General features: G+C 41.9%; 1 protein-coding gene across 2 annotated transcripts in view; it reads left to right on the top strand.

Annotated features, from left to right (window-relative positions):
- Positions 1-18,354, top strand: part of Afg3l2 (AFG3 like matrix AAA peptidase subunit 2) — a 52,205-nt gene continuing 33,851 nt past the window's right edge. Inside the window, exons 1-5 of one of the 2 annotated variants that reach the window (XM_047526112.1) lie at positions 1-272; positions 5,172-5,271; positions 5,643-5,720; positions 7,716-7,822; positions 7,936-8,088. In XM_047526112.1, coding sequence (XP_047382068.1) covers positions 156-272; positions 5,172-5,271; positions 5,643-5,720; positions 7,716-7,822; positions 7,936-8,088 — 555 coding nt within the window. In that variant the 5' untranslated portion in view covers positions 1-155. Of the gene's footprint in view, positions 273-752; positions 936-5,171; positions 5,272-5,642; positions 5,721-7,715; positions 7,823-7,935; positions 8,089-18,354 lie in introns of those variants that run through there. The other variant, XM_047526113.1, reaches the window with a different exon arrangement.

Genomic DNA, 18,354 nt, shown 5'->3' with positions numbered 1-18,354 from the left:
GGGGCGGGGCCAAGGCGGACGCGCGCGTGGAGAGCGGGGGCCCGCGGCGAGCCGCCGGCCGCCAGCCTTCGCGCGTGGCTGTTGTCGACCCGAGCTCGCTTCCGAGCCTCCGCCGACGCCGCCGCACCTGCGCCGAGTGGGCCGCGCCGGCCGTCATGGCGCACCGCTGCCTGCTGCTGTGGGGCCGCGGCGGCTGCCGGCCCCGCGGCCTCCCGCCGCTCCTCCTGCCCGGCGGCGGCGCGGGCCGCGGTGAGCGGCGCTGCCTGCGGACGGTGAGTCCCGGCGCCCGCCCTGCGCCCCGCCTGGGCCCGCTTCCGGCCCGGAGGCAACGTCAAGGTCACCGCCCCGCGGCGCGCGGGCCCTGGGGAGCCGGGCCGGCCGCGTGGGGCGCCCGCGTGTGCCGTCCGGCCGGCGCGCCGGTCTGCGGAGGGTCGGAGCCTGTGCCTGGTGGGCGGCGGGCCTGCGGAGGCCTTCGGGCTCCGGCGGCCCGAGTTTCGCCGGTCCCATCTGCACCGGGCCGCGGCCGGCCCTCAGCCTGGCACAGGACCCCGCGAGTGCATTTTGACCCTTGGAGTGAGCGTCTGCCGCGGAGCGGGGGCTGCGCGCCTTGCTGCGTGACGGGGCGCGTCCAAGGGGGCGTTGGTGGGGGAAGCCAGCCCTGTGCAGGTCCGCACGGGGCATCCAGTGCATTGTTCTCGGGTGGTGATAGTGCGTGGGCAGCACGGCAGTGATCTGTCTCAGGAAGAGTCCCGTATGGATGGGTCGATGACACAGCTGCTCGCTGCCAGCCCTCTAGAGTCCAGCCCCACACCGGTTGTACCCGGAGGTACGTAGCAGGTGGTTGAGGCCCGGGGGTCAGTCGCTGGAACCTGGTTTCACCACTTACTAGCTAGATGCCCTTGAGGAAGTTAGTTCGGCCTTTCCACATAAATGGGGTAAGTAGTAGTACACTGCAGTACCCGCAGGGAAATGATTCCAGGACCCCAGAGGGTACTAGAGCCAGGGCTACTCGGATTATTTGGATATACCCTCCCATAGTCTCCTATGTACTTTGAATCAGCTCTAGATTACTCATACTATCTAATACAATGTAAATGTTATATAAATAGTAGTTATATGGTGGTGTTTAGGGAAATCCCCCTCCCCCACCCCCTAGTATTTTCTTTCCGTCCACTGGTGGAATTCAAGGTTGTGGAGGGCTGATGGTACCTGCATTTACAATTTTTACTACCATGCCAGCCTTGTATTTATTTCTTAGTTCTCTTCATCTTTTTCCTGATGTGTACTGCTCTGCACTAAGCCTTTTTCAGTTTCTTGTATCCATTTTCCTCTTCCCTGGTTCTGATCTCTTCCCTTTTGCTACTAATGGACATTGGACTCAGACATACAATGGGCAGGTAGGAATCTACCTGGTGAGTTTGCAGTTTTTGTGGTAGGAGTCTTACCTAAAAGACCTTTCTTTGTAGTGGCACTGTTGTCCCTGTGACTCACCAGTGCTGAACTAGAAGGAAGTACTTTGTGCTGACAGCTACAGCTTATGGATAGGTAGTCTGTGACATATTCCCTAGCGTTGAATGGGGACACTTGGGCATTACTGTGCTGCCTGTGAGGAGTCTCATAGGACAGGTTTTCCTTAGTTCTTGCTACTGTTGAAGATCAGACAGAAGTATTAGTCTCACAGTTGGGTCCCTTGGAAAAAGATTTTGATGTATTGAGATATCAGTTCTCAGGTGTTAGGCCTAGGGGTATAAGACTGATGATAAAGCAATTGAAGACTGTTCATATTGTCAAACATAGCAGCTGATCCTCTAAGGTGAAGTACTCTAAGCCTAAATTTTGTGAATTGGTGTCTCACGTTCTTTGAGTGACGACACCCCAGCTTGGGTATGTGGAGAAGTTGTTTCATTGATGATTCCTTTATAGAAAATAACCTCAGTGAAAAATGCGCTCATGGGGATTATTGCTAGGAGTATGCCATATCAAACCAGTTAGAAAATAGAGCATACAGGGGGCTTCTTGAGTCAACAAGTGTTTATGGAATACTTGCCATGTGCCCATTTCTGTTCCAAACTCTGGTGGTAAAAAGAACCTTTTGTACTATCTCTCTGCCCCTCTTATTCCATTATCAGTCAACCTTCCATATCCCAGGGTACCCTTGGATGCAAACTATTTTTTAAAAATAGCATTTGTACTCAACAGGCACAGACGTTTTGTCATTGTTCCCTAGACAATACAGAATAGCAACAGTTGACATAAAATTTACATTTTATTAGTTATTAAAAGTAATCTGAGGTGATGGGAAGTTGTGCAAACACTGTTATTTTATATGAGGGACTTAAGCATCTGTGGACAGGGGTTCCTGGAACCCCTTCGGAAATTGAAATTGAGACTGTATGTTTTGTATTTTGCAGTAACTGTGCCAGTTTGTAACTGATTTGTTCTCAGCATTGTCTTTCTTGTGTTTCTGAGTTTCCTAGCAGTGGAAACTGGTTCTAATTACCCTTTGGACTACCCACACTGAGTAGCTGCTCAGAGCATGAGTGTGAGTTGTTGACTTGCTGCTTGAGTGAGATTGTAGTCTATGCCCTTAATGAAGTTGGCACTGGAAAAAGCTTTATTCACTTATGGTGTGTTCTTATTCAGGACCAGTGGTTATTTGACAGGCTATGTTCCCATGGCTTGGAAGGTCCTGACGTACCATAAGCTCCAGATCCTCTCGTACCTCCATTGTGGTCAACCATGTATATATAGTACAGTGTTTTGGCCCATTTTGCAGTGCAGAATTGTGTATTTATTTGAAGCTAAATCAGTTCATTTTTTTTTCTTTTTATTGGTGCATTGTAATTATATGTAATAAGCCAGGTATGGTGGTGCATGCCTGTAATACCAGTGACTCAGGAGGCTAAAGCGGGAAGATCACAAGTTTGAGTACAGCCTGGGCAGCTTAGTGAGAACCTTAGCTATTTAGCTATTTCTTTCTTTCTTTAAGGAAAGAAAAAAAAAAAAAAAGGGACTGGGGATGTAGTTCAGGTAAAGCACCCTCAGTTCAATTTCCAGTACCCCCCAAAAAAATTATTTGTAATTTTTAGAATATAATTTTAGATTCATTTTCATTGTGCCACATTCGCACATGTACATGATATAATTTGATTAATCTCGTTCTCCCATACTTTCCCTTTCCTTCTTCCCCCTCATTTTAAAATTTATTTTTTATTTACGTTTTTATTCACATACCATAAAATTCATCATTTTAAAGTGTGCAGTTCATTGGTTTTAAGATACTCACAAGGTTGTGCAACCATCACTACCATCCCTGATTCTAGCATGTTTTCATCACTCCAGGAAAAGCCCTGTAACCATATCAGTTACTCCCAGTTTCACCCTGACCATCTGCCCAGGCCTGGGTAACTTCCTAATCTACACAATGGGTCTGACTATTCTGAATGTTTCACATAAATGGAACCATAAAACATGTGACGTTTTATGTCTGGCAGCCGTCACTAGCATGTTTGGAAAGTTCATCCTTGCCCTGATATTTCAGTACTTTTTATGGGTGAATATGATTCCATTTATGGATATACCACTTTTTATCTGTTTATCAGTTGATGGACATTTGAGTTCCCTTTTTTAACTATTATGAATAATGCTGCTGTGAACATTTCTGTAAAGCTTTTGGGTAGACATACATTTGCAGTGTTTTTTAGTAGGAGTGGATTTGCTGGACCCTGTGGTAACTACATTTAACATTTGAGAATCTACCACACTGTTTTCCTTGTGTCTTCACTGTTGCATGTTCTCACCAGCAGTGTACAAGGGCTCCAGTTTCTCCACTTCCTCACTGACACTTTATCTTTTTTTGATTATAGCCATCCTAGTGGATATGATGTGGTTTTATTTAGTTTTGTGGTGTTTTATTTTTCTCATCACACCATACAGGAGGCAAGTAATGGTGGATGCTAACACAGGTGAACTTCACCTTAAACACTGCTATTTGTATTTAAAAACTTGGCCCCACCGCAACCCCCTCAAAAATGATGGTGAATTTTCACTTTGCAAAAGAAGAGTATATCTGAATTTTTTCACAGACTTGGATATATCCCCTCAGTGCCTCTTGCCATTGATGATTTTATGCAGTTAAGAATGTAATAGAGAACCTTTTTGGTTTGTTTATATTATACTTGGATTTATCTCGACTGTTTACAGACAACATTTCAGCAACATGTTAGGTAAAGTAGAGATGTATGTGTAATGGGATTCCTATAGCAATGATTCTCATAAGGATGAAAAGGTATCAAATATCTTTAGCAAATGTTGCTAGTATAAGGATTATCAGTGATTTGGGGTTATGACTTTCTTGAATTAAGATAAAATTAGTATTATCTTTACAAGTGGCCCTGGTCCATAATTTCAGATAAATATCTTACAGTACTGGTATAGCTGGGATCTTGAATGGCTCCCAGAGACCATGTATTATTTTAAAGGCTTGGTCCCTAGATGGTGATATTGGGAAGTGGTGGGACCAGTGATGGAGTCTGATGGGAGGTCCTTAGGTCATTAGAGGTATACCTTTGAATGGAGTAGTGGGACCCTGGCTTCTTCTCGTGTTTCCTGGCAATGAGTTGAGTGTTCCACTTCACATTCCCGCCATGATGTGCTTCTTTGCCACAGACCCAAAAGCAACAGGGAAACCTCCAACACGCTGAAACCTCCAAAACTGAGACAAAACATATTATAAGTTGATTATCTTAGGTATTCCATTTTAGTGATGGAAAACTGACTAACACAGTATTCTGTAGACTCTGAAGATGAGTCAGCATGAAGCAGCAGATTTTCTGAGTCATAGTTTTATCTTTTGAATGCTGCAAGTTAGGTGAACATTGCCAGAGTGCATGTGTTATCAGGTAATCATGGTGGGGCTACAGTTCTAAATTGTATCCGACTTTGAAGTATTCTTATCTTCTGGATGATCATGTGGGTCTCCTGGTTCTATTGCTAGAATAGAGCAAGAAGTGCCAGACAGCCCTGGTCCTTCCTGAAAGGAGTCCCTGTGCTATGTATTGCCACCAATGGAAGGGAAAAAAACATCCACTTTGTGATATTATGAAATAAGCTCTTTCACATCTTTTATCTTGATGTAACCCTCATGCTTTTATTTTTATGTCATGTTGCAGCTTTATCGATATGCTACAGCTCAAGCAACAACCAGCAGAAATTCTCTTCTGATAGATGTAATTGCTGCATATCAAAGATTCTGTTCTCGACCTCCCAAAGGTAAAGCCCCTTAGGTGTAACTGTAATGTTCTACACTTGTTAGAGACATGTGTCCTGAGCAGGTATTCACTACAGGGGTGCATAGGCTTGATTTTAGGATGACTGACATTTCTGTCTTCTGTACCTACTTCTTGACTTCTGACTCAGGTCTGATTACAGCCCTGAAAATGTGGCACCTTCAAATGTAATGCTTTCATATGATGAAATTGGCATGTAATTTGTTAAACTATAGACTTTGATGTCCTTCTGCACAAGAAATGTAATACTTTCAGCTTATCCTTTTAATGATATGTCAACTGATTTAAAAACAAATGAATATACACCTGATGAATTTTAGTTTGAGCATGTGTATATTTTTCCTTTTCTTATAGGATTTGAAAAATATTTTCCTAATGGAAAAAATGGGAAAAAAATTAGTGAACCACAAGAAGTTATGAGAGAAAAAAAAGGTATCTTTTAAAAGATTATCTGTGAGTTTCTTTTTCTCTAATAATTGATGGTGCTTGTTCTGAACAAAGAAAGTTAATCGGTTGTAGAACTGTAGGTTATGAGTACACTGAAAATTTTCCAGACTCTGCATGTCATTTCACCTTAATTTTCTGTTCATATTTTTCTGTCATTTTTCAAATTGAAGTAATTTAAGGTCACTTAGGAGATACTGACCAATGAAATCAAGACTGGTAGATACAGATAGCTGACATATAATCTAAACCATCGAGAAAAGCCGTAGAAAGCTAATACATGAAGTTATTTGGCACACATTGTGTTACAGTGTGGCGTTTTAAAGTTGTTCCTGAGCCTTAGTTGAACCCTATCTTATCTTGGGGAGTCAGAGAGGTTTTCTTGAGCGGGGTTGATAAGGGGGACGTATGGGCTCAGAGCCTCCGCTCCCGTTTCATGTGTGTAGTACCGCAGTGCCTGGCACGCGCTGGCTTCCTTTCTTTTTAGGGAAAGGTCAGGAAACATGTCAGCCCTGTGGGTTTGTTGGTAGTGCTGGAGATTGAGCCAGGGCCCCACAGAGGCTGGTGAATCACCGAGCCGCATCCCCAGCCTAGCCATTGTTTGTAAATGAACTTGCCCTCTAATCAAGAGACAGATAGATGCTCAAAGAGTGAATGAATGAAAGCAAGGCCAGGGAACATGGGGAATGAGGTGTGCTAGTGTGGGTGACGGTGGCCGGGAGGCTGTGTGAGGCAGCGTTGGTGACATGGGCAGCTGGTACAGGGTTTTCCCAGGACGTGGTTGGTATTCTGGATCTTGGTTTGGGGACAGATGAATGAAGGTGGGTGTGCTTTGTAACTACAACCTGTTGGGTACCTTTTGCATAGCTGTTACCTTGTCCCAGAGTCGTTTGGAATAGTCGCCCAGCCTGAGCAATTGCTGACTCTGTTTCCCAGTCCTGTGCCACAGCTTCAGGTGCCTGAGGATGATAGTGCCTCTAGCTCCCCTCCTCCTGCTGCCTGCAAGGGCTTGCTGCATGGTGGTTGTAGACATTAGCCATGTATTTGTAGGTCATCAAGAGGATAGAGAAGAAGTCAAAAAAAAAAAAAAAAAAAAAAAAAAAACGGAAGATGTTAGTGACTGTTAGTTTGTTAGGGCTGCCGTTACAAAGGATCACAGTCTCACTGACTTTGGCAATAGAAATGGTTTGTCTCATAGTTCTGCATGCTTGAAATCCAAAGTCAAGGTGTCAGCAGGTTGGTGTCTTCTGAGAGCTGTGAGGAAGAATTGTAGGCCTGCAGAGGGCCATCTGCCTCTTGTGTCTTCACATCATTATCTCTGCATATGGGTATCTTTGTGCAGATCTCCCCTGCTTATGATGCTAGTGGATTAGGGCTGGCCCTAATCACCTCATCTTGACTCGATTACCTCTGTAAAAACCCTGTTTTCAAATGAGGTCACATTCTGAGGTACAGAGGGTCAAGACTTTAATGTATAAATTGAGGGGTGACTAATTTCAGTGGCTAATTTCAGATTCTCGCACATGAATTATGCGTGGATGAGTGTGGTTTGTTGTGTGGTGCTGAGCTACCCCTAGCGCAGGTGAGAGTTACTGAAATCAGGCCTTCCCACAGAAGAAACGTGGCATTGTTCACTTTGTAGACTGGGGAAGGGAAGGGGAGTGCTTACTTTTTAACTTCGAAGGGGGACTCAGAATTTGCTTGACTGTATTTAAATCCCAGCTGTCACTTACTCAGTGTCACTTGACAAGGCAACATGCTATCCAGTAAGTCACTTTAGCTCCAGCTTCTTCCTCTATAGAATGGATGTAACAGTTGCATAGTTCTTGGATTATGGGGGTCATTGGGCACATTCCATGAAAAACTATAAGCAAAGTGCTAATCATTTGTCAGTGTATTTTGCAGTAGGTCCTTTATTACACTACGTATGTGGAAACCTTGAGGACAGCTAGGGTGCCCTGCAATGCCCTTTGTTTATGACAGAATCAAAAACAGCTGCTACCCCACGCTCTTCTGGAGGAGGAGGTGCTGGTGGAGGAAAACGCCGTGGCAAGAAAGATGATTCTCACTGGTGGTCCAGGTTCCAGAAGGTTTGATTCCAAACTGTGTACTAATTTTGAGATTTTGATGTGGTGCTCAGAGTGGGTTGGGAGGGGCTTGTGTCTTGCATGGCATAGATCATATTGTGGAATTTTGTTCTTAGGGTGACTTTCCATGGGACGACAAGGATTTCAGGATGTACTTTATGTGGACTGCTCTGTTTTGGGGTGGAGTCATGTTTTACTTCCTCTTCAAGAGCTCGGGCAGAGAAATCACGTGGAAGGACTTTGTCAATAACTATCTTTCTAAAGGAGTAGTAAGTATTTATGTATTGATGGCCACCATGCTTCAAAAGGTGCATGGTGAGGAGAGAGCAAGAAAGTAACGAATAGCAAGTCAGCCAGACCTGTCCATCGTAAAGTTACTGTGTTCACGTTGGGTTTCTCCAGTGACAAAAAGTACTGCAGTCAAGAAACGTGTTTATTTTGACCCACGATCCCCAAATTTACCACAGCATCCTTTTGTTTCACTTCACATTAAGAACTGGTGTTTGGAAGCAGTGCTTCCAGCCGTGGTCCTGGCAGACTTCCATCTGCTTCTGTCTCTGCTCTCCTGCATCTTCCTCCATGCTGGCGTGTGGCAGCCTCTCAGCCCTTTTTATGTCTCCACTGCTTCTATTTAATCTCCTGTGATCGGAAGCCAGTCAGAGCTGTAAAGTAAGAGCAGAGAGGCTCCAGGTGTGGGCGGGGTGGGGCCTGTGAACTTTGGAGTCACTTGTCTGCTGGGAGTCCTGTGTTAACTGCCTGCCGGGTCTTTGCCCAGCGCATTCACCATGCCTCCACTTATAAGGCTTATGTTATTTTTTGTATTATCAAGAAAAATTTAATAAGCTGCAAACAAAACCACATCATGCCATTGATTGTGAAATGGATCGCAGCTTCTGAGAAGTTAAAACATGGCAAGTGTACATCTTAACATTGATGAGTGTCATGTTAGTGGAGAACCAGGATTGGGCCTGCTAGGTAACCTGAGGGAAATTAACCTCCCAGTGCTGGAGGTTTTATCAGTGAAATGCGTAAAATAAAGATGGTAATGCTTGCTGAGGAAATGTGAAAAATAATTTAATTTGTAAAGGTTGTACAGGGGAGTAAGGATAGAAATGGTTTACAAACCCAGATACATACTATTGTCAAGAGATCATCGTTCTGAGTGAAACTTCATGTGAGACCAAGATACCTAGGTGAAAGAGTGAAGTTCCAGTCGAGTCCAGCAACGGATGTAACTTACTGTAAAAGAAGAAATACAAATGAAGGGGGGAAACAGAAAAGAAAAGCATCAGGCCAAACTTAGCTTCTCAGTTAAGTAAATGCAAATTAAAAACAAGAAACCAGTAGGCCATAATTATTAATGAAAAGATGATACCCAGTACTGACAGGGTACATGAAATAGGCAGTCATACAGAGAATTTGGCATTGTGTATGAAGAGTCTTAAAGATCCTTACATCCTCTGAACCAGTTCAGTGATTTAATCATAGATGGATTCACATGGTTATTCATTTGAGAGTTTAATTAAAGAAAAATTAAAGAGGAAACAAGTAATGTTCGATAAGAGGGAAATAGTCAATAGCACTGAGAAAGCCTATTTCCTTTTCATGTCACCTGTTTCCCTTTCAAGTCATAGGAGAATTGGAATGTGATGATTATAAATGCTGACTTTCTTGATTTTAAAGATACCTATGTGACAAGTGACTAGTCCTTGCAGATACCTTTTTTTACTACATTGAAGAAGTATTTTGGGTCACTTTTAGAGTTGCTGGAAATGGATATGGAATTTTTTCTATTGTTTTGACCATCTATTTAAATACTATTGTATTCTTATTTGATATATTAACATGGTAGAGTAACAACTTATTAATAATGAATCATTGCTGGGCACAGTGGCACACACCTGTAATCCTAGCAGCTTGGAAGGCTGAGGCAGGAGGATTGCAAGTTCAAAGCCAGCTTCAGCAATAGCAAGGTGCTAAGCAGTTCAGCGAGATCATATCTATAAATAAAATACAAAACTAGGGCTGGGGATGTGGCTCAGTGGTTAAGTACCCCTGCGTTCAATCCCCATTACCCCCATCCTTCCCCAAAATTCATGATTTTATTTGTCTTTTTCATGCTTGCTACCCTTTGTTTTCCTCTCAATTCTTTTTTTCATTTTGGTAAAGTACATAAAGCCTAATTTTACCATTTTTTTTTTTTTTTGCATTTTTTTTAAGTGTATAGTCAGATATTAAATACATCCATAAAGTGTAGCCATCACCAATATCCACCTCCAGAACTTCATTTTGTAACTGGTTCTTGTTGAACAGGAACACCCACTGTCCTCCTGGGCAACCACCATCCTGTCTTTGTTTCTGTGAGTCTGACTACTTGAAATACGTCATATAGGTGAAATCATGAGGTATTTGTCTTTCCGTGGTTGGCTTATTTCATTTAGCATAATGTCCTAAAGGTTTGTGTTTGTTAGAATTTCCTTTAAGACTGCAGTGTTCAATTATGGGTATTTGCCACATTTTGCCTATCCATTTATGCATTGGTGTGCACTGGGTTGCTTCCACATTTTAGCTGTTGTGGACGATGCTATGAACACGGGTATCCCATATCTTTGAGACCCTGCTTCCAGTTATTTGGGGCATATGCAAAGGAGTGGGATTGCTGGATCAGATGGTAATTCTGTTTAATCTTTTCGAAGAACTACTCTGCTGTTTCCACAATGGCTGTACAATTTAACACTCCTGTTGACGGTGGACACGCATTGGTGGACACGCATTCTCGTTTCTTCACATCTTCACCAGTGTTTGTTACTTGTTTTTCAGTAGTAACCACTCCTAGTGGGTGTGTGGTGGTCTCTCATTGTAGTTCTAATTTGCATTTCCCTAATGATTGATGTTTGATGTTGAGCATCTTTTCATGTGCTTATGTCCCTTTGTGTATCTTTTTTGTATGCCCATTTTGAAGCAGGTTCTTTTGCTGTTGAGTTTTAAGAGTTCCAGTGCATTCTGGATATTAATATCTCATCAGATATAAAATGTGCAAATATTTCTTCCCCTTCTATAGGCTGCCTTTTTACTCTGTTGATACTGTTTTTTGAGGCACACACAAAAATATTATGGCCTTGTGCATTTTAGGCAAGCACCTACCACTGAGCTACATCACCAGCCCTTTTTATTTATCACTTTGAGATGATCTCACTAAGTTGCTAAGACTGATCTCAAACTTGCAATCCTCCTGCCTCAGCCTCCTAAGTCTCTGGGATTACAGGTGTGTATCACCTCACCCAACAAGGCACAAAATTTTTAAATTTTCATGAAATCTGATTTTTCTATTTTTCCATTGTTTCCTGTATCTTTGGCGTCATATCCCAGAAGTTATTACAAATACAGTCTTATGAAACTTTTGCCCTCCATTTTCTTCTAGTTTACATGGTTTTAGGTCTTGTGGTTAGGACTTTGATCCATTTTGAGTTGATTTCCCATTGAATGGTTTGACACCCTTGTTGCAAGTCATTTGACTACATATGTGAGGATTTATTTCTGGACTCTTGTAGATTTTTCCCCCTTTAGTTCTTGGGATCAAACCCAGAGCCAACACATACTAGGCAAGTGCTCTACTACTGAGCTGTTTCTGGTCTTTTTCATTCTGTTATATTGTCTGTTTTTATGCTAGTACCATACTTTTTTTTTTTTTTTTTTTTTTTTTCCTAATTGATTATATCCAGAATTTGACATTTATTATTTGTGGACTACAGGTGACCACGGGTAACTAAAACCGTAGAGAACAAAACTGCAGCTAAAAGTGGGGACTGCTGGAGTCAGGTATGACTCCGAAGTCCAATCTTAATTATAAAACTGCAGTGCCTGCTTCTCCTCTTCAGCACACATACACTATGATTTATTTTCCTATTCACCTACTATAAGTCAGATATGTATACTATTACTATAGTATTATAGCAATACTATGTATTGCTATTGTAAATAACTCCATAATCTTTTTTCTTTTTTTAGCATTGCAGATTGAGCCCAGAACCTCACACATGCCAATTATGCACTACTGCTGGGCTGTACCTATTATCCCATAATTTTTATTTTTTTTTATTTTTTATTGTAAACAAATGGGATACATGTTGTTTCTCTGCCTGTACATGGCATAAAGGCATACCATTTGTGTAATCATAAATTTACATAGGGTAATGTTGTTTGATTCATTCTGCCATTTTTTTCCCTTCTCCCCCACCCCTCCCACCCCTCCCCTCCCTCTATACAGTCCTTCCTTCCTCCATTCCTGCCCACCTCCCTAAACCCAACTCCAACCCCAACACTAACCCCTCCCACCCCCCATTATGTGTCATCATCCACTTATTAGCGATATCATTCTTCCTTTGGTTTTTTGAGATTGGCTTATCTCACTTAGCATGATATTCTCCAGTTTCATCCATTTGCCTGCAAATGCCATAATTTTATCATTCTTTATGGCTGAGTAATATTCCATTGTATATATATACCACAGTTTCTTTATCCATTCATCAATTGAAGGACATCTAGGTTGGTTCCACAATCTGGCTATTGTGAACTGAGCAGCTATGAACATTGATGTGGCTGTATCTCTGTAATATGCTGATTTTAAGTCCTTTGGGTATAGGCCAAGGAGTGGGATAGCTGGGTCAAATGGTGGTTCCATTCCAAGTTTTCTAAGGAGTCTCCATACTGCTTTCCAGAGTGGCTGCAGTAATTTGCAGCCCCACCAGCAATGTATGAGTGTGCCTTTCTCCCCACATCCTCGCCAACACCTGTTGTTGCTTGTATTCTTGATAATCGCCATTCTAATTGGGGTGAGTTGGAATCTTAGGGTGGTTTTGATTTGCATTTCTCTTATTACTAGAGATGTTGAACATTTTTCCATATGTTTGTTGATTGCTTGTAGATCTTCTTCTGTGAAGTGTCTATTCATTTCCTTAGCCCATTTGTCGATTGGATTATTTGCATTCTTGGTGTAGAGTTGTTTGAGTTCTTTATAGATTCTGGAGATTAGTGCTCTATCTGAAGTATGATTGGCAAAGATTTTCTCCCACTCTGTAGGCTCTTTCTTTGCATTGCTGATAGTTTCCTTTGCTGAGAGAAAACTTTTTAGTTTGAATCTATCCCAGTTATTAATTCTTGCTTTTATTTCTTGTGCTATGGGAGTCCTGTTGAGGAAGTCTGGTCCTAAGCTGACATGTTGAAGCTCTGGACCTACTTTTTCTTCTATAAGATGCAAGGTCTCTTCTGATTCCGAGATCCTTAATCCATTTTGAGTTTAGTTTCGTGCATGGTGAGAGATATGGGTTTAGTTTCATTCTGTTGCATATGGATTTCCAATTCTCCCAGCACCATTTGTTGAAGAGGCTATCTTTTCTCCATTGCATATTTTTGGCCCCTTTGTCTAGTATGAGAAAATTGTATTTATTTGGGTTTGTGTCCGTGTCCTCTATTCTGTACCATTGATCCACCTTTCTATTTTGGTACCAATACCATGCCGTTTTTGTTACTATTGCTTTGTAGTAGAGTTGAAGATCTGGTATTGCGATACCCCCTGCTTCACTCTTTCTGCCAAGGATTGCTTTAGCTATTCTGGGTTTTTTATTCTTCCAGATGAATTTCATAATTTCTTGCTCTATTTCTGTAAGGTACATCATTGGGATTTTAATTGGAATTGCATTGAATCTGTATAGCACTTTTGGTAGTATGGCCATTTTGACAATATTAATTCTTCCTATCCAAGAACTTGGGAGATCTTTCCATCTTCTAAGGTTTTCTTTAATTTCTTTCTTTAGTGTTCTGTAGTTCTCATTGTAGAGGTCTTTAACCTCTTTTGTGAGATTGATTCCCAAGTATTTTATTTTTTTCGAAGCTATTGTGAATGGGGTAGTTTTCCTAATTTCTCTTTCTGAGAAATTTACATCGCTTATGTATAAAAATGCCTTAGATTTATGTGCATTGATCTTATATCCCACTACTTTACTGAATTCACTTATGAGATCTAAAAGTTTTCTGGTGGAATTTCCTGGTTCCTCTAAGTATACAATCATATCATCAGCAAATAGGGATAGTTTGAGTTCTTCTTTTCCTATTCGTATCCCTTTAATTTCTTTGGTCTGTCTAATTGCTCTGGCTAGAGTTTCAAGGACGATATTGAATAGAAGTGGTGAAAGAGGGCATCCCTGCCTTGTTCCAGTTTTTAGAGGGAATGCTTTTAGTTTTTCACCATTTAGAATGATATTAGCCATGGGCTTAGCGTAGATGGCCTTTACAGTGTTAAGGAATGTTCCCACTATCCCTATTTTTTCTAGTGTTTTGAGCATGAAGGGGTGCTGTATTTTATCAAATGCTTTTTCTGCATCTATCGAAATAATCATGTGATTCTTGACTTTAAGTCTATTGATATGGTGAATTACATTTATTGATTTCCTGATGTTGAACCAACCTTGCATCCCTGGGATGAAACCCACTTGATCATGGTGCACTATCTTTTTAATATGTTTTTGTATGCGATTTGCTAAAATTTTGTTGAGAATTTTTGCGTCGATGTTCATTAAGGATATTGGTCTGAAATTTTCTTTCCTCGATATGTCTCTGTCTGGTTTAGGTATCAGGGTAATATTGGCTTCATAGAATGAGTTTGGGAGGGTTCCCTCCTCTTCTATTTTATGGAATACTTTGAGAAGTATTGGAATGAGCTCTTCTTTAAAGGTTTTGTAGAACTCGGCTGAGAACCCATCTGGTCCTGGACTTTTCTTTGTTGGTAGGCTTTTGATGACTTCTTCTATTTCATTACTTGAAATTGGTCTATTTAAATTGTGTATGTCCTCCTCGTTCACTTTAGGCAATTCATATGTCTCTAGAAACCTGTTGATGTCTTCGGAATTTTGTATTTTGTTGGAGTATAGGTTTTCAAAATAGCTTCTAATTATGTTTTGTATTTCAGTCGTGTCTGTTGTGATATTTCCTTGTTCATTCCGAATTTTAGTAATTTGGGTTTTCTCTCGTCTTCTCTTTGTTAGTGTGGCTAAAGGTTTATCAATTTTGTTTATTTTTTCGAAGAACCAACTATTTATTTTGTCAATTTTTTGTATTGTTTCTTTTGTTTCAATTTTGTTGATTTCAGCTCTCAGTTTAACTATTTCCTGTCTTCTACTACTTTGGTGTTGGTCTGTTCTTCTTTTTCTAGGGCTTTGAGCTGTAGTGTTAGGTCATTTATTTTTTGAGTTTTACTTCTTTTATTAAATGCGCTCCATGAAATAAATCTTCCTCTAAGTACTGCTTTCATAGTGTCCCAGAGATTTTGATATGATGTTTCTTTGTTCTCGTTTACCTCTAAGAATTTTTTAATTTCCTTCCTAATATCTTCTGTTATCCATTCATCATATAATAGCATATTGTTTAATCTCCAGGTGTTGGAGTAGTTTCTGTTTTTTACTCTTTCATTTATTTCTAACTTCAATCCATTATGATCTGATAGAATACAAGGTAGTGTCTCTATCTTCTTGTATTTGCTGACATTAGCTTTGTGGCATAATATATGGTCTGTTTTAGAGAAGGATCCATGTGCTGCTGAGAAGAAAGTGTATTCACTCTTGGTTGGATGGTATGTTCTATAAATGTCTGTTAAGTCTAAATTATTGATTGTGTTATTGAGATCTATGGTTTCTTTGTTCAATTTTTGTTTGGAAGATCTGTCCAATGGTGAGAGAGGCGTGTTAAAATCACCTAGTATTATTGTGTTATGGTCTATTTGGTTTCTAAAATTGAGAAGGATTTGTTTAACATACATGGATGAGCCACTGTTTGGGTCATAGATGTTTATGATTGTTATATCTTGCTGATTTATGCTTCCCTTAAGCAGTATGAAATGTCCTTCTTTATCCCTTCTGACTAACATTGGCTTGAAGTCCACATTATCTGAAATGAGGATGGATACTCCCGCTTTTTTGCTGAGTCCATGTGCACGGTATGTTTTTCCCCATCCTTTCACCTTCAGTCTATGGGTATCTCTTTTTATGAGGTGAGTCTCTTGCAGGCAACATATTGTTGGATCTTTCTTTTTAATCCAATCTGCCAGTCTGTGTCTTTTGATTGATGAATTCAGGCCATTAACATTCAGGGTTATTATTGAGATATGATTTGTATTCCCGGTCATTTGGTTCATATTTAAAATTTTTGACACAACTTGGTTCCTCCTTTATTTGACAGTTCCTTTAGGATAATTCCTCCCTTTGCTGATTTGCTTCTTTGTTTTTTATCTCTTCCTCATGAAATATTTTGCTGAGAATGTTCTGTAATGCTGGCTTTCTTTTTGTAAATTCTTTTAGCTTTTGTTTATCATGGAATGATTTTATTTCATCGTCAAATTTGAAGGTAAGTTTTGCTGGGTATAAGATTCTTGGTTGGCATCCATTTTCTTTCAGAGCTTGAAAAATGTTGTTCCAGGCCCTTCTAGCTTTTAGGGTCTGGATTGAAAAATCTGCTGATATCCGTATTGGTTTCCCCCTGAATGTAATTTGGTTCTTTTCTCTCACCGCCTTTAAAATTCTGTCTTTATTTTGTATGTTAGGTATTTTCATTATAATGTGCCTTGGTGTGGGTCTGTTGTAATTTTGTGTATTTGGAGTCCTATAAGTCTCTTGGACTTGATTTTCCATTTCATTCTTCAGATTTGGGAAATTTTCTGATATTATTCATTGAATAGATTGTTCATTCCTGTGGTTTGTTTCTCTAAGCCTTCCTCAATCCCAATAATTCTCAAATTTGGCCTTTTCATGATATCCCATAGTTCTTGGAGATTCTGTTCATGATTACTTACCATCTTCTCTGTTTGTTCAACTTTGTTTTCGAGGTTAAATATTTTGTCTTCAATATCTGAAGTTCTGTCTTCCAGGTGTTCTATCCTATTGGTTATGCTTTCTATGGAGTTCTTAATTTGGTTTATTGTTTCCTTCATTTCAAGGATTTCTGTTTGTTTTTTTTTCAATATCTCTAACTCTTTATTGAAATGATCTTTTGCTTCCTGAATTTGCTCTGTTAACTGTCGATTGGTGCGATCATTCAATGCCTGCATTTGCTCTTTCATCTCATCGTTTACTTCCCTAATCATTTTAATTATGTACATTCTGAACTCCCTTTCTGTCATTTCTTCTGCCATGCTGTCGTTGGATTTTATTGATGTAACATCTAGATTTGTTTGGGGCATTTTCTTCCCTTGTTTTCTCATATTGTTCAGGAATCAGTGGGTCATTAAAATATTGCAGATTTCCTCTATCGACTTATAATGTCCCTGAAGATTGCTAGTATATCCCCTCTTATCCTTCAGTAGCCTGAAGTCTTGGAGGAAGTTGATAATGCGGAGCTCCACGAAGAAGCTGCCTCTCTAGGGGTGGTGACCCTCAGGTGGTGTATATTCCCTGCTAGTGGGCAGAGGTGCCTCCACTTGTTGACCAATGGTCATTCAACGGGGAACTAGGCTGTGGGCTGAGGCAAGTCCTGTTTGTGCCTGTGTCTCTGGTTTTACCGTCCCTGTGGGAAAACCTCCCCCGGCAGGGAAGACTTACTCGGTGGAGACGTCTCGCTGGTCAGTTTCCCTCCTAGAGGTTCCCCTCAATCTACAACTACTGCCTGGGCTGGGCTGTCTTCCTCTGCAACGTTCCCAGGGGCCCGGACCTACCTCCTGGGCCTGGGAGCCTCACCCTTCGCAGGCCAGTCTCCTTAGGCTGCCTCTCCCAGAGAATCTGCCCGCAGTCCTGGAAACTTCGCTCCGCCCCTAGGCGTGTCTCTGTGCGGCTCTTCCAGCAAGAAGCCACCTAGCTCCTGGGACCCTGCTCTGCACCTAATCGCCTGGCTATGCGGCCCCTCCTCTGAGCCACCACCTGGAGCCCCGTACAATAGCTCCGAGACCCAGAGACCTGCCACACACCTCCTCCTCCGGACAGCCGCCCGGTTTCCGATGCAGTCACTAGGAGTCCAAACAACTCACTTCGTGTCTCCTCCTCCCGCCAACCGCCCGTAGCCCTAGGCAGTCACTCTGAGTCCAAGTGACCCGCCCTGTTCCTCCTCCTCCTTGGGGTAGCCCCCTGGGTGTTCAGGAGCGGTGGCTCCGAGACCAAGTGACCCACCGTGCTCCTCCTCCAGGCAGGCCACCGATGTTCAGGAGCGGTCGCTTTTAGTCCAATCAACTCACCACTTGCCTCCTCCTCTGGCAACCGCCTGTGGTTCTGATGCAGTCACTCCTAGATCAAGCGACCCACCGCGCTCCTCCTCCAGGCAGGCCACCGGTGTTCTGGAGCAGTCGTTCTGAGTTCAAACAGCTCGCCACGCAGATCCTCCTCTGGCAACTGCCTCTGTGGCTCTGATGCAGTCACTCCTAGGTCAAGCGACCCGCCACGCTTCTCCTCTTCCTCCGGGCAACCCCCCGTTGTTCAGAAGCAATCGCTCTGAGTCCAAACAGCTCGCCACGCAGCTCCTCCTCTGGCAACCGCCTGTGGCTCTGATGCAGTCACTCCTAG

This window comes from Sciurus carolinensis, chromosome 15, assembly GCF_902686445.1.
Source record: "Sciurus carolinensis chromosome 15, mSciCar1.2, whole genome shotgun sequence".
NCBI classification, from domain to species: Eukaryota; Metazoa; Chordata; class Mammalia; order Rodentia; family Sciuridae; genus Sciurus; species Sciurus carolinensis.
This window is presented reverse-complemented; position numbering and strand designations above follow the sequence as displayed.